The 24,618-nt window shown below is 40.4% G+C and overlaps 1 protein-coding gene across 5 annotated transcripts in view; it reads left to right on the top strand.

The window, feature by feature from the left end:
• igsf9ba (immunoglobulin superfamily, member 9Ba) overlaps positions 1-20,973 on the top strand; it is a 104,718-nt gene extending 83,745 nt beyond the window's left edge. The window contains exons 14-21 of one of the 5 annotated variants that reach the window (XM_061719553.1): positions 298-524; positions 956-1,040; positions 1,141-1,305; positions 2,060-2,105; positions 2,875-2,961; positions 7,622-9,247; positions 15,317-15,447; positions 15,920-20,973. In XM_061719553.1, coding sequence (XP_061575537.1) covers positions 298-524; positions 956-1,040; positions 1,141-1,305; positions 2,060-2,105; positions 2,875-2,961; positions 7,622-9,247; positions 15,317-15,447; positions 15,920-16,128 — 2,576 coding nt within the window. In that variant the 3' untranslated portion in view covers positions 16,129-20,973. Of the gene's footprint in view, positions 1-297; positions 525-955; positions 1,041-1,140; positions 1,306-2,059; positions 2,106-2,874; positions 2,962-7,621; positions 9,248-10,448; positions 10,495-15,316; positions 15,448-15,919 lie in introns of those variants that run through there. The other 4 variants (XM_061719554.1, XM_061719558.1, XM_061719556.1 and 1 more) reach the window with 4 other exon arrangements.
• The last annotated feature ends 3,645 nt before the right edge of the window (positions 20,974-24,618 follow it).

Below are 24,618 nucleotides of genomic sequence, written 5' to 3' on the forward strand. Positions count from 1 at the left end.
ATGATAAGGCTCTAAAGGGGCTAATGATAGTCAATATTGAACTCTTTTTATCATCAGCACATTAGTATTATCAGAGTTTAGCATGTTAGCATTGTTATTTGGCATCTGAGGTCAAATAAATAGTGTCATAACTTAAATGAAGGATTTTCCACAACAGTGTTCATCTTGGAAGCATGAATGGTGATTCTTTGTTTACTTAACTTGTTTCAAATAACTTAACTTTTTTCAAATAATTACAAATCTTTGGGATCTTTTAATGTGAGATAATTTAATCTAAAAGAAGATTGTGGTCCACAGGCTCCCCCCTGGGTACCCCCGAACCACTGGTGCTTCTTACTCCACCACGGTGCCTCACAGCCAATCGCACGCAGCACGGTGTCCTCCTCACATGGCTCCCTCCGGCCAACCACTCCTCGCCCATCGACCGGTATATCATGGAGTTTCGTCTCGGGGAAAGGTGGGAAGTTCTGGATGACTTGATCCCATCCACTGAGACTGAGCTCATTGCAAGAGATCTCGTTCAGGTCAGTCAGAGACGCAGTTTCAAATGGAAGCCTGGCTGTTAATGGATTCATCCTTTTATGTCTTTGAAAGCAAAGCAGTAGTGGGGTAAAATCTGTAGAATAATCCATGGGATTATGTGCCAAACCAAACTAATAAAAGGACTCTTCAGTATTATCATAAAGAGAACAATCAAAGACAACTTCTGTATTTTTCTTAGCATTTCAGTTCCAGACTGATGTGCAAAATTACAGACAGGCTGTATCTGTAGGTAAATTAGTAGAATAAAAAGAAGATAACTGAAAAAAAATCTGTTTATTCTGCTTTATAATATATCATATATTGTCCAGTTCCAACAACACCCGTCTCACAGTGATTTGATATTACGCCACAGTACAAAAACCAGCCACTTAGACGAACATAAAAGAGTATATTCGGTGCATCACTCTGACAGGAGTCCTGGTATGAGTTTCGAGTGATGGCAGTCATGGATGACCTGATCAGTGAAAGCAGCAATGTAGTGGGAGTGTCTAGCACAGGTGAGTGTCTTTTCACAGAGATGCTTTGTCCTTTAGTAAGGTAAAGATTAGTGATGGTTTTGTGTTTCTAACCTCTCCTATTACCCCCTCATTGCCTCAGCAGACCCTTTCCCAGCTTCAGAGTTCCCTGAGGAGGGGCTGGCGCGGCCCGTTGTGGCCGGCGTTGTGGCAACTATATGTTTTCTGGCAGCAGCAGTACTGTTCAGCACTCTAGCAGCTTGCTTTGTCAATAAGCAACACCGGCGAAAGCTCAAACGCAAGCCAGGTTGGCTTTCTTACTCTTTTTCAGTTTAAATACCGTATTTTCTGGACTATAAGCCGCACCTGTATATAAGCCGCATCCGCTCTATTTAAAAAAAAAAAGATATGCAAGCCGCAAATATTTATGTTGTTAGATTAGACATTTACTACATGTACAGAAGGATTTTGAACTGTAAATGATGTACATGTTTGTACCTAAATAGATCTTTCCTAACAGTGTCTTTTAACACGGCAGCAACTTTGCTGATAAAATGGGACAGAACCAAGAGAAAATAACCAGTATTTATTTATCTATTTATCTGTTTGAAATCTGCTTCTACCTACTTCTATCTGCTAAAGAAGAAGTAGCGTATTCTTCTTTGCATTTATTTTGTCTTAGTTTTTATTCTAATTCCGGTTAGAGCGCCTGAGCGGTGGAAGAAAAATCCACAGAATAGCCGCACCTTTGTATAAGCCGCATGGTTCAAAACCTATGAAAAAAGTAGCGGCTTATAGTCCAGAAAATACGGTATATGAAAATGTGACGTACGCCTGACAGGTGATTGGTTGTTAACGGGCCTGCAGACTGTCGTTTGGAAACAAAAGTATCACAAAATATTTTTTGTGAGCCTGAGCATCTTGCTTTTCTGATGGCAAATGCGTGGCCTTATTTGTCTGTAACCAGGGTCCCATTTTCTCAAAATCTGTCTCAGTGTTTGACTTCTGCTTGTGCTGTTAAACAAAGGAAGTGCTAAATTTAAATGTGTTTTTTCTCTTAGATCCTCCCTTGTCGGTGACACACTTCAGGAAAAGCATTGAGTCGCCGTAAGTAAAGACATCTCAGAGCCCCAGCACTCTGCCAGAGGTGGCTCAATCTGCTCATCTTCTCTTACACCTTTTAGCAAAATCTTATTCTTCTATACATGCTGTGGGAAAGCATGAGTTTTAACAAAAAAATAATAGCAAAAGCACCTTTTTATACAAGGTTTTAAATCCACAAAAACTAGTTGCTTAAATGATAAAAATAAAAAAATGCTAAGGATTGTTGAAAGGGTGTGGAAGAACATGTACAGAGGCGACCTCCAGCAGATCACGGGCAAACTAAGCAGAGTTCAAAGCAGCAAAGTCAGCATTTCACATTACCCAGAATTCCTAAGCTGCTGTGTGTGTATTGATTTTTGACCCATCTGTATTCTTTAACTTCGAAGGCTGTCTGCATCCTGCATGATTCTCAGTGTTTAACGTTGCTGTTGTTTGTACAGTATCAGCCGTGTGCGTGTGTGTGTGTGTGTGTGTGTGTGTGTGCGTGTGTGTGTGCGTGTGTCTGTATTTGTTTGTCTGTAAATCTTGTGTACGTGTACGACTGCATTTCAATCTCCAAAGATGCTCATTTCTGAAAATAAATACCTGTAAGTCCCATTCAGAGTCAACTGCCTGTGAATTTAGGTACATGTAAATCATCAGTGTGAGATCACTTGTGTCTGTTTTTTTTTATGAAATGGTCCAGGCAGGTCAGGGAATTTCCACTTAGACCTTCCTGCATGTAGTATAGTTGGAGATGAACCAGGCCCATGTCGTTTGTCTCCCATCGCAGGCCTCCTCTCACCCCCTTGCCAGGGGTAGAGCCCTGCTGGGACGAGCCTGCCAGGAGCAGTTTCTTGCCCCCGCCGGCCAGCCCCCAGTGAGTGCCTGCCTGCACCAAAATACAGAGTGTGCTGCTCTGAACTGGCTTGGCTGCATGGTTGATACATTGCATAGAAATGACCAGCAGACACATATAGCTGTATTGAAGGCTATTCAAGCCATAATTGCATGACAGACTTTAACACGCCATACACAGAACAAATTTGCATCAGCTCTGTTGCATGTACGATTAAAATACAGTGTACTCATAACAATTTGCAATAAAGCCAGAAATTATTCATACCCATCAGAGATTTTGATTTAATGTGACGGATAGGTTTGTTCTGGCAGGCAGTGATGGACGTGAAGGGATGCGATGAAGTGCCTTCAATCATATCTAGCTCCCTCTCCAAATTCTGATCTGGATCATGTTTGGGAATCTGTCAGGACCCATGAGAGATTTTGATATTGTTTGCTATAAATCAGTTTTTGATCACTTTGGAAGGATGATTTGTGTCAGGATGTGGTTGGGAGCTCAGACGCTTCGTCAAGCCAAGTATTAAATCCAGGGCTGTTTTCCAAGATTCAGTCAAAGATCCCTATGAAGACCATTGTGCTGAATCTTCTCAACTCTGGTACCAGGACAGACATACCCCTTTTACACCAAGCTGGTTCCAGGGCTGGTGCTGGTGCTGGTGCTGGTGCTAGAGCCGGTTCGCGGTTGGTTCTAAGTAAGAACCGGTTGAGAACCGTTTGCTTTTACACAAGCCAGCAGCTGGCCAGAGAACCACGTCATCACGTTAGTGTATACGTCTGTGTACGTCACCATTTCCCGGTACAACTAGCGCCAAATTCAGTCACCACAACAAATATATCTTATCAAAACAAATAAAATCCGACTTGGATTATCTGAAATAGAGACAGGACATATTTATAACCTCATACACAATTAAAGGAAAGATCAGTGAGTTTTATATTTTATTTATAAGATATCTCTTCAAAATGTCCAAGATGTAAAAGAATCGATGGAACATTTGTACATATGTTTTGGGAATGTGATCTTTTAATACGTTTCTGGAAATCAATTAATTCCTTCACACAATCAGTATTAGAAATTAAATTTGAGTTAAGCTACAATTTGTATTAATTAAATGACACACTGGATCTTCAGTTAGACCGGAAAAAAAGCAGGATATTAATTATGATCACATACTTTGCTAAGAAATGCATGCTTTTACTTTGGAAAGATGATTCCCCTCCAACTTTCAATTTTTTTTGGGATCAAATTTCAATTTTTTTTTACCATTTTTTTACCATAAAAAGATATATATATAAAAAAAGAAAGAAATCACCTAATATTGGCAAAAATGGCGCTCTTCCGTGTTTACTCTGCTTTGGTTGTTCAGTAACACCGTCCCCAGCCCCGCCCCCGGCCCTTGACGTAAGCACGTAGCCCCCGCCGTAAAGCGGTTCTTACCCTGGCCCAGCAAAGAGTTGGGGCTGGAGTAGCACCAGTTTTTGAGAGCCAGGAGCCGGTGCTTAGGCTGTGTAAAACCAAAGAACTGGTGCTAAGTCTGGCTCTAGCCCAGAACCAGCCCTGGAACCAGCTTGGTGTAAAAGGGGTAACACTGAGCAAGGCTGTCCTCCACGGATCCCAACCAAGGGGTATCCACTCACACGGGAGAGATACTACAGTTTACCTTGCCTTGCCTTTATATGGATAACACTGATATGGATAAATAAGAAAGTGAGTCTTTAGGTTAGTGGCTGGCTGATAAACTGGGAACGGGCTTTGAATTTGGTGATGATAAGGAGAAACCTAAGAGCAGCATCATGGTAGATAATAGAAATGTAACACGGTAATCAAGTCAAGTTGACTTTATTAGTACCCGTAGGTAGATTTGTTTAGCAGTAATAGTCCAGTGAGGGAGATGTAGTGATGTCCAGCTGTTCAAATTTCTATCACACTGCAATCAATACCTCCTTCCTCAAGCAAAGGTGGCTGACAAAGCAAATAAGACCAAGATAGGGTACACTCTAAGGCCCAATCCCAATACACCCCCTACTTTTCTTCACTAGCCCTACTTTCTTTCACTCGCCCTTCCTTTCTTCACTACCCCTAAAAAAGAAGGGACAGATTTTAGGGCACTTGAAATCTTCCCAGGGGCCTGTCCCAATACTCCCCCTACCCCTCGTTTTCATCTCTACTCCTAATCAGGAAGTCGAGAGCCAAAAGCTGTTTTAATTTCAGCTGTAGCGCTGTTAATATGCCACTTTATTAAGTTTTAATATTTTTTCAGGCATGAAAGTAACCGTTAAGATCCCCAACCTGGGCTCAGTTTATCCAAATAACGCCTGTTAAGAAATTTGATCTGATGTTTTCGGCGATGATGAGACCGGGGCGCAGCAGCAGCAGCACCGTACGGCGCGCGTCTTCGCGTAACCTACGCCGTAGGCCTGCGTTGGTGTAACGCGGAACCATAAATCAGCCTTTATTCTGGCAAGGTTGCAAAAAACGGGCAAAAAAGTGATTATGTACATTCACTGAGTGAATATTATGAAAGTAAAATATATATTTCTCGCTAGAAATGTAATCAAAACTCATTTTTATGCAGAAACTGACTCAAAATATTGATTTTATTCACTAAAAAATAAGAAATGTCCACCATTTTTTTTTTTTTTTTGGATTCAGTCCGCAAATGACGACGAAAAGCATTCTGGGAAATATTTTGGTCCCTAGGTCAGCGAGTGAGGATTGCAAATCCCTCGCTCCGTACAATTCGGGACAATTCATAGCCGCTAGCCCTCGTTTTCCCCACTACCACTAGGTGAAAAGAGGAATTGGGACACCACTACCCTCACGGGAACGCGCAAAATGTAGGGGTAGTGATGAAAACGAGGGGTAGGGGGAGTATTGGGACAGGGCCTAAAGCTGGTGTATCTTTGGTCCCTTGTGGGCTACCGTAGTACTGTGGGTGTACAACTTATTGGAGGACTGAGGAGGATAATCCACAGCTCCTGTGATTGAAAAAACGTGACCTAATGAAGAATATATTTTGGAGGAATATAGCCAGCCTGATGAAAGAAAAAGAAAAGCAGTAGAAAAAAACTTTGGCCTACGACAACATTGGACCTCACAACAAATTGGTGATCTGAAAATCTTGTTGCTGCTAGAGTCCAGAGCAAATCCCATCAGGAGTTGGTGGGAGCCACAGTGATGGTAAAAAAAAAGCCTGGAAATGTTGGTAGAAGAGAAGGTGTCCAGATAGTACGCTGATCATAAATAATATCGATCGCTGTGACAGCTATTAAAGGCATTGCTACTCATAATTGAGTAAGGGTATGAATAATTTTGGACATGGCAATTTCAGTAAAAAAAACAACATACATTGTTGAAAGTTTTTCATTTATATTTAGTCAAGGGGCAACTTTATAAAAAAGCCTTTTGTTAGAACAAATCTATAGAAGGAATTTTAGGGGTGTTGTCATCTTGAATTATTTAGCTGGTGACCACTAGAGGCGCTAGAATATTCAAGTTCTCAATTCAGGCATATGGTCAGTTTTGGTCAACCTGTACAATTTATATGCATAAGTGTCAAGATTAAAACATGGTATATCTAAGGAAATAGATAAAACAATAGTAAAAAAGCCTTTATGAATCATTTTGTAATATTTTAGCCAATATTGGAAAAAAAAAGAAAAAAGATGGTTATTATGTGTGTGTTAGAAACGCCTATAAAAAAGTCATATTTTTTAACCAATATTGGAAAAATATAGAAATACAATTAAAAAAAATGTTTTTCAATTGATGTTTCATCCATTTCCCTAAATATAAAATCTTGAACATTGAAGATTTTGCATATAAACTGTACATTTTGACCATTATTGTGACCATATGCATGAATTGAGTATTTGAATGTTACAGCGCCTCCAGTGGTCATCAGCAAAACAATCCAAGATGACAACACCCCTATTATTCCTCCTAGGGGTTCCTTCTAACAAAAAAATAAGGTTGTCAAACTTTACCCAGAAGCGTGAGCATAGTTATCAATCTTAGGGTTTGCCCCCTGACTAATTGTCTAGTAAAATCCACAGTCATAAGTAACTCCTAGATTATATTTCCAGCCATAAAAAAAACAAAACCCTATAACAAATTAGTTCAGGCCAATTATAATTTAGCGTGAATATAGATGGTGTTGGGCTTAAGGACTTTCCAGTGCGTTCAGTGACCCAGTGCAGTAAGTGTTGAGTCTGCTGCTCCTGGTCTGGGCAAATGAGGCCTGGTTAGATGTCATCTGCTTTTCTCACACCGCCATTTGGTGCAGCATATGGAAATTGGTCTGGCATCTTTTCAAGAAGGTGTAGACTCAATAGAATTGTCATACGGCTGTCATGGTTACGTCGTTATTTCTTTTCTCATCACATCACGGTGATTTGGTTGATCAGCTGACGCCCTATCAGGAGGCTGCCGCTGCCACAAACCGCTCATTATCATAATGTAGTTGATTATGGCTGCCTTGATGGAGTGCTTGGGTTTTGTATTGTGATGTCTGTTTAGAACCTGCAATCATGCCTATCATATTTATTTACAGCATCCAGAGATTTTGTTTGTTTGTCTTTTGTTTTTTAAAATGCTTAAACTCACTCAGCCTGTTGGGGGTTTTGGTCAATATATGTATTCCATTAAGCCAGGGCCTTGTGTCTGCATTTTTGTTTAGGTTATCTTCGGGGAAGATAAGTCCAGACAGCTCCACTACGTCTCGGCCCCGTTCCATTTCATCGGAGGAATCCCACGGTCCGGGCCTATATGTCAGAAAGCTGCCGAGTCCTCTGAGAGAAAAAGATAAAGAACTGTCCTTCTACAAGAAAACCAAGCGTGCCATAACCAGCAAGAAATACAGTGTATCCAAACACGAGGCAGAGGTCACCACACCTATCGAGCTGATAAGCCGAGGTCCTGACGGCCGCTTTGTCATGGATATCAGCCCGCCTCCCTGCCGCATCCAGGGCTTCCCCTTCGCAGAGGAGTCCGACATGTACCCCGAGTTCCGACAGTCTGACGAGGAGAATGATTTTGACCCCGGGCCCCTGCCGCCCATCATGCCCACGCTGCGACCCCAGCTCTCCCCAACGTCCTCCAGCTTGGAGTCAACGCAGCCCCCCAACTACAGCCCCCGCCTTCACAGGCCCATGGAAGGTATGAGCTTTGCAGAGGGCAGTGCTCTCCATGCCTCAGGGCAGGCCCCGGCCTCCCGCTACAGGGGCTTTCCCCAGGGCCCGTTCTATGGGTATCTAGGCAGCCGCACTGAATCAGGGATCCCACCACCATTCTACATGCCTGACATCAGCCCGCGTAGCTCTGCTCTGTCCTCACCTCCAGGCACCATGGAGGGGCCCTTCGGTTACCCCTCCATCCCCGAGGAGAGTGGAGAGATGGAGCTCCACCAGTACACTGCCTCCGGCCACTCGCTGTCTCACACGCACAGCCCTCCGCCCAGGTCACCCGACAGCTGGCAGCGCCACGACTTACCGTTCCTGGGTCTAGAGGGCCCGCGGTTCAGATACCCAACTCACCATCCCTTACATCATCCCCAGGACCTCCCCGACCCGCCCCCTTACCTTCCTCACGCTTTCCCCCCTAGTCGCCTACGCTTCCCTCCCCTAAAGGACGGAGCAAGCCCTGGACTCCTGCAGCTTGAGGTCCCCGTGGCTCCCCCGGGCAGAGACAGGCCCCCAGGGCCTCCGGTTAGGCATTTAGCTATGCAACAGGCCCAGAGTCTCGGCCAGCTCAGACACACGGCCCACGGTGTGGGTGTACCAGTGTTGCCTTACCCTGACCCGGCCGCCCGTGCAGGGAGCCCAAGCACAGCCCCCAGTAGTAGCCCTCAGTCCTGGCTCAGCCCGAGGGCGGGGCGCCGGGCGGACCCTTGCCTACCGCCGCTTGTACTCCAGCCCTCCCGCCTCTCCCCGCTGTCCCAAAGCCCCCTCAGCACCCAGCCGGGTTCCCCAGATATTCTAGTGCGGCCCCCTCCGCGCCCGAGCATCCTTCGGACCTCTCGGTCTCTGGAGATGCCGGAGATTACCTTGCAGCCCTCGGCCACCGTCGGCTTCTCCCGGAGGTCCTCCCTGACCGCCTCTCCCACTCAGAGCCAGGGTGCCAAACAGCCCAGCCCCAGCTACCATGCCCACATGTCCTACGCGTCCACTGCAGCCAGTTACCCCTCCCAGTCCCCCTCTCCCCCTCCAGAAGGCAGGGATGTTTTCGGGCAGAGGCCATCCCAGAGAAGGACAGAGGAGGATATTCTACCCTCAGAGCACTCCCAGCTCCAGATATCAGCCTCAGGGTAGGTGATCCATTCCAGTAGAGAATAGTCATATATTTATTTAAGGAGGAGACTTTTCTCCTAATCTGTTCTCTTTTCCAAATTTCCTCAGTATTTATCCACAACTTTGATGTATTCGTTTAGGAATAATTAAGATGCATATTTACGTTAATATGCAGAAGGCATGTAATTGCATTTAGCACACGCTGTGTAGGCTCATAAAAAAAACGCTCTAACGTTTAAAATTAAAGTGGCTTGTGAAAGCCCAGTTCAATTTTAGGTGCCGCACAATATTTTTCTTCAATATCTTATGATCAAACAATCAAAATATTGATTGTTATTTTAATCTTAAATGAAGTATAAGTAGCATTTTGATAAAGTGCTGCTGACAGAAGTTATTAAGTTTACTTTACCTAAAAATAAGGGCCTATTCTTTTTTGTCTTGTAGTTTGGAAATAAAAACTTTGATTAAATGTATTTTCTGCCGCTGGAGTAAATAAGATAAATTGTCAATAGCAGTAAGAAAGTAAAAACTCAAGCGAGACATTTTTGCATTTATGCTAATCATATGATTAGATAGTCCAATCTAAAAATATATAAACTGTAACTAGTTTTACAATTAACATCTAATTATTCATAGAAATGTTATTACTTTAAGGCCTTTATGGACAATTAAAGAGCCAAGATGACAAATAAGTGTTCCTCTGAATTAAAATAAAAACAGGCAACAACTTTGTAACTCAACATGTTTTGTGGATTGTATTAAGAAATTATTCACCACCCATTAAGTTAATACCTTTATAAGATTTCAAAACAATCACTTCTGGACGCTTTACAGTTGTTGGATTAGTAAGTATTTCCCTTAAGGACAAAGTGTCTCATAAACGAATGTCATCATAGCGAGTATTACAACATATTTCTCTTGTTGCACCACCTCGGGCTCCATATATACATTTTATACACAACAAATGTTTATGTTTTTACAAGTGCACGAAAACATAGCTGAGAATCGTCAACATTTATGTCATATAAAGGTTACCAAACATGGCCAGCCCCCGACACCCACCTCACAACCCTAGAAGCTGGAGTCATATGGTAGCCCAAAGCACGAGGCAGGGACATGCTCCTGCACCATCACTGGCCTGTAAGAGGAAGTAGCTTGTAGGGCTGCTGCTGTGTAGAGGGTAAGGGTCTTACCTGATTTGTTTTTGATTGATCTCAGCTATCTGGGCAGCGTTGTTGTGACCCGGTCCCCTACGCCACAATAGGTAAGGGTCGGACCCATGTCTGAGAGGGGAGGGGTCAGCAGGGGGAGGGCTCTAATCACACTCTCCTTTAAAGGGGAATCGCTTTGGGTTGTGCCTCTGTGCAGGATTCAAGTGAAGTACGACTAATGCAAATAATGATTGCAGGACACATTTGTCAATACAGTTCAAAGGCACAGTCAGCCTGCTGTGGTGTTGGCTGCAGTAAATACGCTCGAGGAGTGGTTTTGGACTGTGGTTAAGTATTTAATTTTGCATTTTTCAGCTTTTGAATACAGAAATGTTTGTCTTCACTAAAACAAAGACAAAAGAAAAAAAAAAAACCTTGAATCAATAGAGGACGCACATGAATGACAGAATGGAGTATTCCCCTTTAAAGTTTTGTTCCATGTGCAAAATGCCATGCATGCATTCTCTAAACTTCTCTCTTTGACCAAACAAGTAACAACAATTCTCAAACTAAATTCTTTGTTACATCTTTTGTCCTAAGTGCTTTCGTTTTTCTGTCATGTGACTGTTTTAAAGGCCATTTCCTCTTCCTGTCATGTGACTTGTTCTTTAACGGCCATTTCCTCTTCCTGCCATCTCCTCCCGTCAGCATGGTGAAGCCTCTGTACGCAGTGTTTATGTTTATGAAAGTGTGCTGTAAAGTGTTTATGTCTCTGGAAATGCACTGTATTTTAGCACACTGTGGCCTCTGCACACAGCTTAAATGATAATTCAAATGTTTTTTATCTGTCCAGGACTATTGCAATTCTCAGATTTGTCTCCCCCTCTCTGCTAATGGCTCTCAATCTCTCTCTCCACAGTGACAAATGATGGACAGCATCTCTAAAGCTTTGTGTTCCTATGCCTTTTGAAACCGTACATGTTTGGTACAACAGCTTGACTTAATGAGAGCATTAAGTCAGGTTTTAAAACTGTTTGTATTCAGACATTCAGTTCAAACCGAGCCTCGCGGAGCTGAACTTAAGTGTAAAATGGTTGGAAGTTTCTTGTTTTCTTAACTTAATCTCATCTTTCTATGAGAGATGGACAGGAAAACCAGGGTATTCATTATGAGGTAAACTTTGTGAAACAGCCCATGAAAGTGAAGATACTTGATCTTTTTATGATTTTTATTATTTCTTTTTTTGGCTGATTATACACTGAATACTTTCATCCAACTTGGCATGTATCACTCATGAAATGAAAATAGTTTATCAGGTTTCTGAAACAACCTCCTGGTTATTTCCACTTTATAATAATACATATTGAAGTTAGCATGTTGAGCAATTAAAAATAAACATTCCGAAAGGGGTCTGCAACCTTTTCTATGAGCTTCAGGTCATGCACCCGCTATTTAAACGATAGAGAAAGTTTGAACTGTTTTACAGTAATATGAGTTGCGGGTATGTTATGTTGTATTTGCATTGATGGAGTTTTATTCTAAACACAATATTTTGTCTTTTATTGCATTCCATCAAAACAGGCAGACTTTCAAAGTCAGATGGGAAAAAGGGGGGAAATTCTCCTTGATATTGAATGCTTAAAGTTATGCCCTCATTACGGCGACTTCACCCTGAGCCCTTACCAAATGACTGAGCTCCTCTGTCCCTCAGGGTTAACCCAGCAACCTATCAAAGAGAGCTCATTTCACTGAATTGTATTCACAACCTCATATTTTAGTCCACTTACTTACCGTTCCTGGCCATAGGAAAGTTTTGGAACATAGATCAACTAAATTGAGATCTTTTCCTTTAGGGCTATCTCTCTCCTCAGCCTGTTTTTTTATTTATTTTGCACAGTGATAGTACAATAATTTTTTTATCATATAAAGACAAATAATTTGTGCAGGAGAGGAAAAGAAGCCCGAAGGGCTTATAAGAAATCCTCCCCTCAATACAAAATCACCAAAAACAAATTAGTCAATAGCAAAAGAATGGAAAGGAAAAAAGAAAAGGTAAAATAAACAAAGAAAAATACAATAAGTACACAAACAAAAATATCCATGAAATGGCAATTTCATTTCCGTAAGAATAGCCTGTTAATTTTGTCTAGATAAAAGATACCCCACCAAGCTGGTCCTAAACATTTTTAAGGATGAGGCTAATTTAAGAGATCTATCTAAAGAGTTCCAGAGTTGAGGGCCATGGAATTTGATAAAGGATTGGTGACTGCAGGTACGACAAAGAGGTAAATGAAGGTTCTTCCCACCTCTAACTGAATGAGAATGAATATCTGATGATAACAGAAAAAAATTATGAAAAGTGCCTGGAATGTCTTGTTTGCAATAAATTAACATAAACAGGCATGTTTGAAACTTGTTAATAGAAAAAATTGATAATAATTTAAATTTGCTAAATAAGGGTGCAGAAGGTGCTTGATGAGAAGAAAATGAAATCATTCTCAAGAATCTTTTCTGAATTAAAAATAATTAGTTAAGGTACGAAGAATAAGAAGCGCCCCAAAATATGTTGCAATACGTCAAGTATGGATAAATTAGACTATAATATAATATCATGAGACATAACTGATTAACAAAGAAAGAAACTCTTCTAATAATACCATAGGATTTCATAATTTTTTTGCATACATACTCAATATGTTTTCCCCAGGTTAATCTTTCATCCACTAGTACACCAAGAAATTTGACACATGAAACCTGTTGGATTTCAATATTATTAATTTAATCCTCAGCACACCAGACCAGTTTAGTGTCTATCCCAGTGCACACGTCAGTCTTTTTTACTCTTCTTTTACTACTCATGAACAAGACCCAGAGATACTTAAACTCCTCAACCTGAGGCAGTGTCTCATTCCCCAACCCGGAGACGATGAGCCTCCTCTTTCCAGTTGAGGACCACGGCCTCAGACAAGGAGGTGCCGATGCTCATCTTGGCTGCCAACCGTTCTGCTGGAGGTCTCCAGTCAATGAAGCCAGCATAACTTGTCTTGTCATCTACAAGTGAAGATGCAAGCCTAAGCCAACTGCTATGGAAACCTTACAATACCAGGTTAAAGGGAGAAATTGTATTAATGAAGGTTATTAACAGTCAGGGCAGTGGTGAGAGTCTTTCTGTGTGGAGTTTGCATGTTCTCCCCGTGCTTGCGTGGGTTCCCTCCGGGTACTCCGACTTCCTCCCACAGTCTAAAAACATGCATGCTAGGTAAATTGATGATTATAAATTGCCCGTAGGTGTGAGTGTGCATGGTAGTTTGTCTGTATATGTGACCCTGCGATGGACTGGTGACCTGTCCAGGGTGAACCCCTTCCTCTCGCCTGTTATTAGCTGGGATAGGCTCCAGCAGACCCCCGTGACCCTGCACAGGATAAAGCGGGTATAGAAAATGGATGGATGGATATTAACAGTCAGCGACAAAGGGTAGTTCCTTGCAAAGGCACGTCAACTAAAACAGCCCATCAGCATCCAGTTCCAAAAGGAACTCCACCTCTCAGTGCCCTGACACGGTGGTATTGTGTGCTAGCTCAGAAACTCTCCAGCCCCTGCTCCCATTGCAAAACACACATCAGTTTGGTTGGGAAGATCCTCAAAGTATTCTTTCAGATGATAACCCCATTTAAGGTCTACAGCACTCCGTCCCAACTGTTGACAGTGTTGGCGAAGCACAATTTTCCCCTCCTCAGGGAAGGTCCAAGTTTTACTCATGTACTCATGTCTCATTGAAATGCTGAAATGAGTTCAAAGTAGCCCAGTGATGGACGCAACCTTTCCAGGGTGCAGACAACATAGCAAAAATAAATAGTGGTTCTCAAACCTAACCCCCTGTAGGTGCATATAAGCAAGCATGCCATACTTAAATTGATCATTTATACTTATACCTTTATAAATTGAAAACATAACATTTTTAGAAAGAAAATACACTTACAGTTCAGCTTCTTCCAACAAACACTGAGCTGAAACTCTGGCTCGTCACCATGTTCTCTGAGTCTTGCTCCCAGAGGTTAGTTCTCATGGTAAATAATCTGGAGTCCATGTAAATTGCTTTGGATAAAAGCGGCTGCTAAATGACAGTAGTAGTAGTAGTAGTAGTAGTAGTAGTGCAGTTTAAAAACTTCTCAGCAGGACCTATCGATGTTTAACGAACAGTCGAGTGGTAAAACCCTAAGATTAAACAAATCTAGGGTATGTTTTCATGCATCAAAGGTTGCTGATCCCTGAAATGAAAATTACCAAAAATTGGGGTATTGGAGGATTTCAAGAGACTCGTCATTGTTAAAACAATGATAATTGTACAACTCAAGAAATTATTTTCATTTCATGAGTTTTATACGGCAAAAATACAAATATTGCCCACATTTCTGAAGCAGTCACTCCTTAAAGACCCAAACCTGAATTGATGCCGCCGGACTGACAGATGTCCGTAATTGTAATTTTTTTTTATCATACCTAACATTGGAGAAATAAATTTGGATTTTAAACAATTACCCTGAAATAAATACATGTGTTACCCTTTCTCTTTTTTAAAATCTTGTTCTGGGTCTTTTCATGAAGTGATTGTTGAAGAACAGAAATAATTTCACCAAATCCACGCCCATCTTCTCTCAACTACTCTTTCCTTCACTTTCTCTCTTTCATTATTCCCCTCTGTCTTCTTTATGTCTAACTTTTATCATCCATCAACGCAGATAGAAAGTGGAAATTCATCATGTTAGTCAAACGGCTCTCAATAGAAGTTCAAGTGATCATCAAATCATCCGATAACATCTACTGGAAATAGCAATGAGAGTGTTGTTTTGTCTTTTTCACTCTGAGACGCGAGCGAGTACAACTGCTGGATTAATACAGACCGCCGTGCGCTGTGCTGTCTCTCGTCTTCTCAGGGAACCTCTAGGTGCGTCTAGTGATACTGCCGGGTCTGAGAGTTTACCAGCACTGCTTCACCACTGTATTACTAAAGCCAAGGGAGTGGCTGCAAACAACAATAACAACACAACATCCACAAGGAGAACAGGTTTGTCTGACGATCGGGGGGGAAAAGAGCAAATCCTGATTAGGGCTGGGCGATTTTGGACAAAAATAAAATCCCGATTTTTTTTTCTCTGAAAACCCGATTTTCGATTTCGATTTTTTTGGTAAAACTACAAAAGACAATGGAATAAATTGTTTCAAATATTTTATCTTTATTTTAAAAGAAAAATAGCAAACAAATTTCCCTATTGGGAATGAAGTGCAATTGAAAGATACCGTAAATCGTCCTTGAGTTTAGTAAAGTGACATTTACAATTTTCTTGACCAAACAAAGATGACTAGACGAGCTCTGTCTGTAATGCAGTCAGCTGCAAAAAAGGAAAATCGATTTTCCGATTTTCCTTTTTTTAACATCGATTGTGATTAATAAATCCGATTTAGATTTAAAATCGATTAATCGCACAGCCCTAATCCTGATATTAAACCGGTGCTTTACCCGCTTGCCTCTCTTGCAGGTGTGTCTCCCTCTCAGACCCAGCAGCAATCTCAGACACCCCAAGAGGGAGAGGATCTCAGCTTCCACAGAAAGAGCAAAAGGCAAAACAAGAAGCACCCCTACCACTATTTGACCTCCTTCCTTCACCGCAGGCAGTCTGAGGAGGACCAGACAGGTATTCTGGCCAGTGCAGACTCTGAGGGTCCAAATTATGGGACTCTACGCTGACCCGGTTGCCCATCAAGCCATCGGACTCAACTAAACTGGCCCTTCCTGGAAAAAAAACAAAAACAAAAAAAACAAAATAAAAAAACACCTTGGCTCCTACCTGCTCCATCACAGTAACAAACAAATATGTTTCTTATAATCTCTAGAAATTGATCTGTGTTTGGGTAGCAGGAAACGTCACCCTGAATTCTTCAAGGTTGGAAATCTCATCTGAAGACAAGAACAATGGCTTTTCTGAAGTTTCACCACTATTCCTCTCTAAGGATTTTCACTTTAAGATGCTCTGAAAATATATAATGTATATAAATAGTAAAACAAGGGAATTAAGCTTCCTCTTACAGTAATAATGTTGGTTGAGTATGTCACAACATATTAAATATTTTTCACTCACTGGTCATTGAGGGGTCCATAACTTTAGGTTTTTCAGTGATTCAGCGTACTGTTAAGCCTGGTGCGTCCTCGAACAGGGACAGGAACGTACCTTTCCTACAATACAAAATAGTGTCAGTATATAAACACAGGGTTCTTACCACAAAATATACCTCAGAGTAAACGCAGAGTTGCTGTAATTCTTGTGGTATACTGTACGTACTTGACCTTTTCACATATGAATCGTATGATTAAAAAAGGTTTATATCACTCGCCACTCATTACAACGGATAATATGGCCTACCGTTATCTAATTTAGAAGCATTTTATTACTGTTAATAGCTGGCATATTGTGTTTACTTTGGTTTGTGAGCAAATGCCAACCATTAGAGACCAGTGTCTTAACTTCAGTGCTTGATGGCTCAGTGTGTTTACACTCATCACGGCAGCACCGCATTAAGACAAAGATCATAGCCTTCATGAGAACTGTCAGACTAATTTGGGACTTTTATGCTGAGCAGAGGTTGGACTAAAGAGCGGCGCAACAACTTGTGAAGTGTATGCATGTATGTCTTTTATTGAGGAATCATTTGTGAAATGTGGCACATCTCGACGTGCCCCCTTTATTTTGCCTTTGTTATTATTTTTCTAACATAAACTGCCTTTTTTCCTTTGCCTTCTCATATTAGTCACTCTAAGGGAGTGAGGGACTCAAATATTACGTGTGGTTTTACTTTCTCTGCCAAGGACACATAAAAGAAAATGCTACAGATAGCTCTTGTTTTGTTTATTTTAAACCTTTAAGTAACAGGACAGCACCAGAATACTTGTAAAATAAGTACATAAATAAACAAAGACTTTGGGACTAGGCTGGCCAGCCATACTTGTTCATTTAGTGACATTTTTCTCTCGTGAAGTGGGTCTGGTAGGCCTCATATTCACTGCCGTTTCCACCGGTACAGAACATACCGAGCCAATTGCAATGGAGTGGGGGCGGGCAGTATGTGGTGATTCATACAGGAGCCTCAAAACAACCAAGATGACTTCACAATTGCTAATAATGTCTTGGATCAAGCTTTTTTCCCCCCCTCAAAAGTCATTCGCCTGCATTCCTACTCCACAGCACGCCAGTTTGGATTTCTGTTGTCGAAACGGTCGACACCATCCTGGTTGTGGCTCTGCTTTGTTACATCACACGCTTTGTTTCTCTGACTGCTCGTGCATCTGTCCCATGGCATCCAGAGGCAGCTTCCTCTGCATCCTGGAAACCGGAGTCGAATCTGGAGGAGCCAGACTAATCCTTTGTGTCACAGAGGAAAATACTTAGAATGGCTGGCTAGGCTAGGAGAGGAAAAACAGACAAACAAAAAACGACAATAAATAAATAACAAGCACTGTACATCTAAAAAGACTGAAGCGGTACAGTGAGGATGTTAATGTTTAATAGTAGCTGTTAGAGGAGAATGTGACTGCTTCATAGAGCTGTTAACAAGCAATGGGAAATATTCAAACAAATGGCCACCTTGACTGTTTAAACTGTATATTACTTGCTAGCTACTTTTGTGTATGTTTGTTAATTTTTTTCGACACTAACCGATAATGAATGTATGTTTTGCTGTACAGGAATTGAATGTCCCAATATCACAGTGCATTGAATGATCCATTATATTGCTTATAGTGTAGCTGTGATCGGTGAGATGACCTGTCGGCACATTAGGTCCAAATTCCTGTACGCGGTCCCACACAGGTCCCGAGACAAGTTCCCCTTTTTTTGCTCCGTCGGCTCCAATAATATTTTTCATTGTCCTGCTAATGCTGGTTCAATCACTTAAAGACATATCAATCAGATTTCCATATCGTACAATTAAATCAGAGACTTTCCACTAAATATCCACATGAATCGCTCCGAAATCTTTCAGCAAGTGAGAAAAAGCGGTGATTGTCTGAAAGTGAGTGTCAAAGTGCACATTCTACTTTAACAAGTTGGTTTCATGTGAGATACAAGGGGGGAAAAAAATCTATATTTGTTATGTACTGTACATGGCGTGTATTGTATTTGTAAAGAGAAATCGAACCATGTTTTACAGGAAGACCTTCTTGTATGAGGTTGTACGAAAAGACGAGAAGGATCCCATGTTCAAAGAAATTAGATTATATATCAAAGTATTTGCTTACAGTACGGCTTTAAATGGATAATGTTTATAAAACATTTTAAGGTGCCTAATTTGTCATACTTTAGCAGACGTTATTTTATCTGAGAAGAAAAAGAAAACTTAATGTTAGTACCGTACAGTGTGTTATCGCCATAGCCCGCTGGCCGCACAAGTTGAATAATATTTTCTCTGATGTATAGTATGTGGATGCCCACCGGGGAAAGCTTTAGAAGCAGAAAAGTGTTGCCCTCTATTATATTTCTGGAACAAAGTAATACTGTATTTTGCCCGTTCATGAGCACATGTAGATTCACTCCAGATCTCTTCGCCTTCACGTGTCCAAAGCAAATAAAACTGAAGGAAACTTTTTTTTTTTTTTCTAAGAGTAATGGACATGCTGTAGTCATGTACAAAACGTGCTGTGGAGGAAATTGTGTTTACATTAGTTTGATGAAGACAAGTGTGTTAGGGCATAGTTGCTTTGAAAATTACGACTTGGTGCTATGTTTAACTTTGTGGTGCTGTAGAATAGAGGTCTAAAGATTTTTCTTTTTTTTTTCTTTCTTCTTTTTTGTTTGTTTCTGTTTCCACAAGCGACTTTTTCTCAGCCCTGTGGGCCTGAGCAGCTAAACTAGCTCCGGTAGACACTATAGGTCCTTATCATAAACAGTGTGACGGCAGTGATAGACAATACTGGAACGTAGACGTATAACCTCAAATAATAGAGACTTGTGACATTCAAATGAACTCAAAATGACCTGTTTTCTATAGTGTGTTTGCAATGTCTGTCTGTGCTTCCAAGGTACCCTCTCTAAAGTATATCTGTGATGATATTGAGATTATTAACCCAGCCTGAAAGGAGAAACATAGCCTGACTTCAGTTAGCATCCGCCACAGGACACGTGGGAGAGAAACTGAGAGCATCGCCAGGTCACGTGGAGATCTTTTCTACGCACTTCCTGCTGCTCTTTGGTTAACATCGCTCTTTTTCAAGCACACTACTGCAGGGGCGTAACTGTCTCCCGTCATCCCACCCGCCCTTTTGAAGGAACAATTCCTATTAGTACTGTACAGTATAGCCATGAGTAGTCACATTTGTATTTATTCTTCTGGTGGCAAGGTATCGGAAAACCTCATACATCCTCCACACCGGATTTTAAGAATGGATGTTGTCTTCCGGCCGTTTTTGTTTTTTCTCACTGATTCAGCAGAAACATGTACAGTGTTTAAAGAGGGCTGCTTTGGACGTACTGTTAGCTAAGGCTTTATTTCTTTTTTTCTCTTTGTTTTCAGTTTTTTCTGCTTACAGCTTTTAGTGCATCACTAGTCGCTGGTAGGATGATATTTAGAAAAGATTTGATTTTCTTCTTGTATTAATCTTGCATGTAGAGACAATACAAAAAAAAAGAAAAGAAAACGCCTATTTAGCAATCATTCATGGACATCCAAGCTGGTTGTTATTGGACAGAAACTAGAAGTATGTAGTATTTTCTATATTCTCTGTTTTTTCATGTGTACCAGCACTGAGAAACTAGAATGTATAATTATCGTAGGCTACAATGAGCACTACATCGTTGACTGTTTTAGCTAATGCTCATACTCAAGCAAACCAAGTAGTGCTTAAAGGAACAAAAATTTACCACATTTCATTTCACTTTCATCCACTGAACTCTGTGCTGTACATCACATGTTTACATACTGTATTATATGTTTCTCTTTTTTTGTGCATAATTTGTTTCCATAATGTCCATATGTAAATATTTCAGAGATTTTTTTTTTTTTACTTTTCTTTTTTAAAACAATAACCTGATGTTTCTGTTTTCTGTCAGTTTTTTAGAGATGTCATTCTGTTCGGTCACTGCATCAGGTATTTACACCTCACTTAACTCTTTTGTGAGCAGTTAACTCATACTGTATGGTGCTGTACCAAAGCCTTATGTATATTTGTATTACTTTCGTCTTGTTTGCCACTGCTGTCCGGTGAATTCTGCATCGTCTGAATTCATGTCTTACTCACTCTTCATGTTCAACTGCCATGGATCTCGGTTTTTTTTTTGTTGAGCAAGCTGAAACCGGAACAAATGACGATGTAAAAAAAAAACAATCTGGCCTGTTACCAAACTGGCCTGGATGTACAGCAATGGTTGCCATCACAAGCCTTTATAGGGATAAACGCACAGGCTCACCCCTGGTGGCTCATCATGACGTAGACATGGGCCTAGCACATGATCTATGCTCTATCTATGGCATGTCTGTGAGAATATGAAAGAAGTGTTGTATTCATGTCACTATATCATTTCAAATGCTTAGTCCCATTCAAAAATTTTCCTCTCAAATTTTTGTATTTTGATATAATAAAAAAATCAAAAGAGGTTTTACTTTTTGTTGTGGATTTGTCTCCAGTTTGTAGGAAGTATGGCGATGTAGTTCATAAGCTGGACACAGGGTGTAAGTGTTGCGTAGAAAGTGGGAAGTGTATCACCCCAGGACAGGGACAGCTTTATCAGGGCAGGGACATTTATTACATTTTTTTTACTTTGTTTTGGGTTTTTTTACTTCTAGGACGCACAGGCCGGAGCACCATAGAAATGCCAGATTTCTCTCTTTTCTTTTCTTTTTTGGTTAAAGAAGGAAGGAAATAAAATTATAATCTTTTGAATTTACAGTTAAGTCCGACAAATCAAATGCATCCTAATTAAAGATGAGGGAAGTGGAAGACTTTGTTCAAATGAAAGCACGTTGTTTAATGATTAATGCTCTGACTCCAACTGTGCCGTCTCCATTTAGGCGTTTAAAGGAGCGACCGGTGTGGCAGCTGTGCCACAACAAGGAAAACAAACAACCTGAAAGAGGATGAAGTCTGTCAGAATGACCTTTGCGCCTTTGTTTAAATTCCCTCAGGCAGGCTGGGGAGCAAACAAATGGGCAGCCGCCTGCATACACCTGAGGAAAACAAAAAGTTCACTTCATCCACCAGTCAAACATTCAGAGCCTTTGAGGCCATACTGCCTAAATGTCTATGGATTCCTGAGGAAAAAAGATTATTGCTTAACATTCTTCATTGTTATTACAACTAATAAACTGTGTATTTAGATCGAAGTGGAGGCTTTACTCTGTAAGCCTGTTTTATATTTAGTACATCATTTTAATCTTCAAGCACTCGTCAATAGTCAGGTCTCGCACTTCCTACACAGTCCTCATAAAGCACTTAATGCACCTGCACCCCAATACCCCCCTGATCTGTGATAGATAGATAGATAGATAGATAGATAGATAGATAGATAGATAGATAGATAGATAGATAGATAGATAGATAGATAGATAGATAGATAGATAGATAGATAGATAGATAGATATTCAGAGTATATATATATATATATATATATATATATATATATATATATATATATATATATATATATATGATGCAAGTAAGGAATTGGAGATACGCCCAGTCTTAAATTTAACAATATTTCTCTTATAACACCCCAAAACTGTAACAGATGGTGTGCTGTCTACTTGATTTAGAAACAACCAGGAATGCATCTGTTGATTTTGCAAGACTGTTTCCTGTCAGGGAAAGCAGCTAACACCAGGAACATAGTGCTGTCTTTAGCTTTTCATAATTCATAATAAGCTAGATATTGATATGGATATTGGTATGGTTCTTTCCTCAGGACACAGAGTGCACTATTATCTGATTTCCAGTTTAAACCAGGTTGAAAGACATATTTATGTGTGAGGTGTTATATTTGAGAGCAGTAAGTTGTTCAGTCTTTTCTTGGAAGCAACAATTGTGATTTTTAAAGTGAATAAAGGTAGAAATCTGCCAATTTTAACATTGAATTGTTCTTTGAAATGATCAACAATACAAAAAAGTCTGATTTTGAAACCTGAAACAGTGAAGAATCCTCATTAAAGAACAATTGTAAGTTCGTTTTTCCCTCCTTTGGTCATGGTAACCTTAACAACGCTGTTCCAGTATTGTGGTAATGGTTAGTGTAGATTTTCTGTCATCCAATGTAACTCTTGAGGCTTCACTTAAAGTAAATAGTCCTTCTTTTCTTGGTTCTTGAATACGCTTCATGTTTCTCCTTTAATCCTGAAACCTCCCACCGATGACATACAACCACAGAAATCTCTCAGATGAGACATGAAACATATTCAAGAAGTCCTGTTTCATTGATTCATTCCAAAGCAAAACCGGCTTTATTGTCTTTTTTATTCCAAAATACCACCATCATTTACTGGATGGGCATAATGCTACTTTAAAAAGAAACTTGAAACTATATCATCTGCCAATGACAGATGAGGTCTGGATGTCAAAGAAGCGTTGGTTACACTGAATACACATATACATCATCTTTTCCATCATCTTGCGGCTGTCGTCGTGGTGCAGAGACAATAACCTCCTCCTGAACAGCTCCAAGACCAAAGAGCTGACCATAGGAGGAAAAAGACAGAGATTCCTCCGCTCATCATTGTGTAGAGAGGGTAGCCAACTTCCGGTACCTGGGAGTCCACATGGAGGACAACCTGACCAGGAGTGTGAACACCTCTGAGCTGCTGAAAAAGGCCCAGCAGAGACTGGACTTCCTCAGGATCCTCAGGAGGGAGAACATCACACACAGGCTGCTGGTGTCCTTCTACCGAGCCTCCATCGAGAGCATTCTGACCTACTGTATCTGCATCTGGTACAGCAACTCAGAGGAAAGACCTCCAGAGGGTCATCACCACCGGCTGCCCTCTCTCCACACTGGAACACCTCCACCACTCCACACGCTGCCAGAAAAAAGCCCAAAATATAATAAAAGACACTTCACACCCCGGACACTCGCTGTTTGAACTGCTGCCATCTGGGGAACGATACAGACTCATGAAAACGAGGACAAACAGACTCAAACACAGCTTTTACCCAACAGAAATAACCTCTTAACAAAAACAGGAGCTAATGTGCAATAAAAAAAATGATTGTATGTTTATGAAAGTTCTTGTAATGTCCGTATGTTGATGTATGTGTGGAGGGGTTAATGTGTCTAGATATATATATATATATATATATATATATATATATATATATATATATATATATATATATATATATATATATATATATATATATATATATACACATTTATTTTATTTGGTTTTTATTTCATTTTATTGATTTATTTTATTAGTTATTTTATTTTTTTTATATATCATGCGCTGACTGGAGAGCACTTTTAATTTCGTTGTACACATTGATAATGACAATAAAGATCTATCTATCTATCTATCTATCTATCTATCTATCTATCTATCTATCTATCTATCTATCTATCTATCTATCTATCTATCTATCTATCTATCTATCTATCTATCTATCTATCTATCTATCTATCTATCAAAAATAGGGGATGCAATATGTATTTTAGAAATACATGAAAAGGTTGTAATATCTTTATGCAGGTCTAGTTTCCTCCAAGTGACAGCAGTCTTTTAATTATTGAGTTATTTTAATTGCAGGTTACCAAAGCCAAATGTAATCTATCTATCTATCTATCTATCTATCTATCTATCTATCTATCTATCTATCTATCTATCTATCTATCTATCTATCTATCTATCTATCTATCTATCTATCTATCTGGAGACTGACTCACACACAATCAAAGTAAAACGATGTAACTGCAAATTACAAAAATAATTGCATTAATGTATAATTGAAGTTGTAAATCATTGTCATATAAAAGTCAATGCATGGTTTGCAGAGATCATTAGAAGTCCTGTAGTAGGCCAGCAAAAATGAAAAGCTGACTTTCCAGCTTTCTCTTTCCATGGACAAACATAATGAGATAATGTATGAGGAGGATGAGAGATTTGCACACCAGTTTTCACTCCTCTCACTGTCACCACCCGCCTACATGAGGGGCTTATGTAATTCCGTACCAAGCATTACCTAACACCGCACAACTGCAGCTCCCGG

This window comes from Cololabis saira, chromosome 4 (assembly GCF_033807715.1).
Source record: "Cololabis saira isolate AMF1-May2022 chromosome 4, fColSai1.1, whole genome shotgun sequence".
Taxonomy (NCBI): Eukaryota; Metazoa; Chordata; class Actinopteri; order Beloniformes; family Belonidae; genus Cololabis; species Cololabis saira.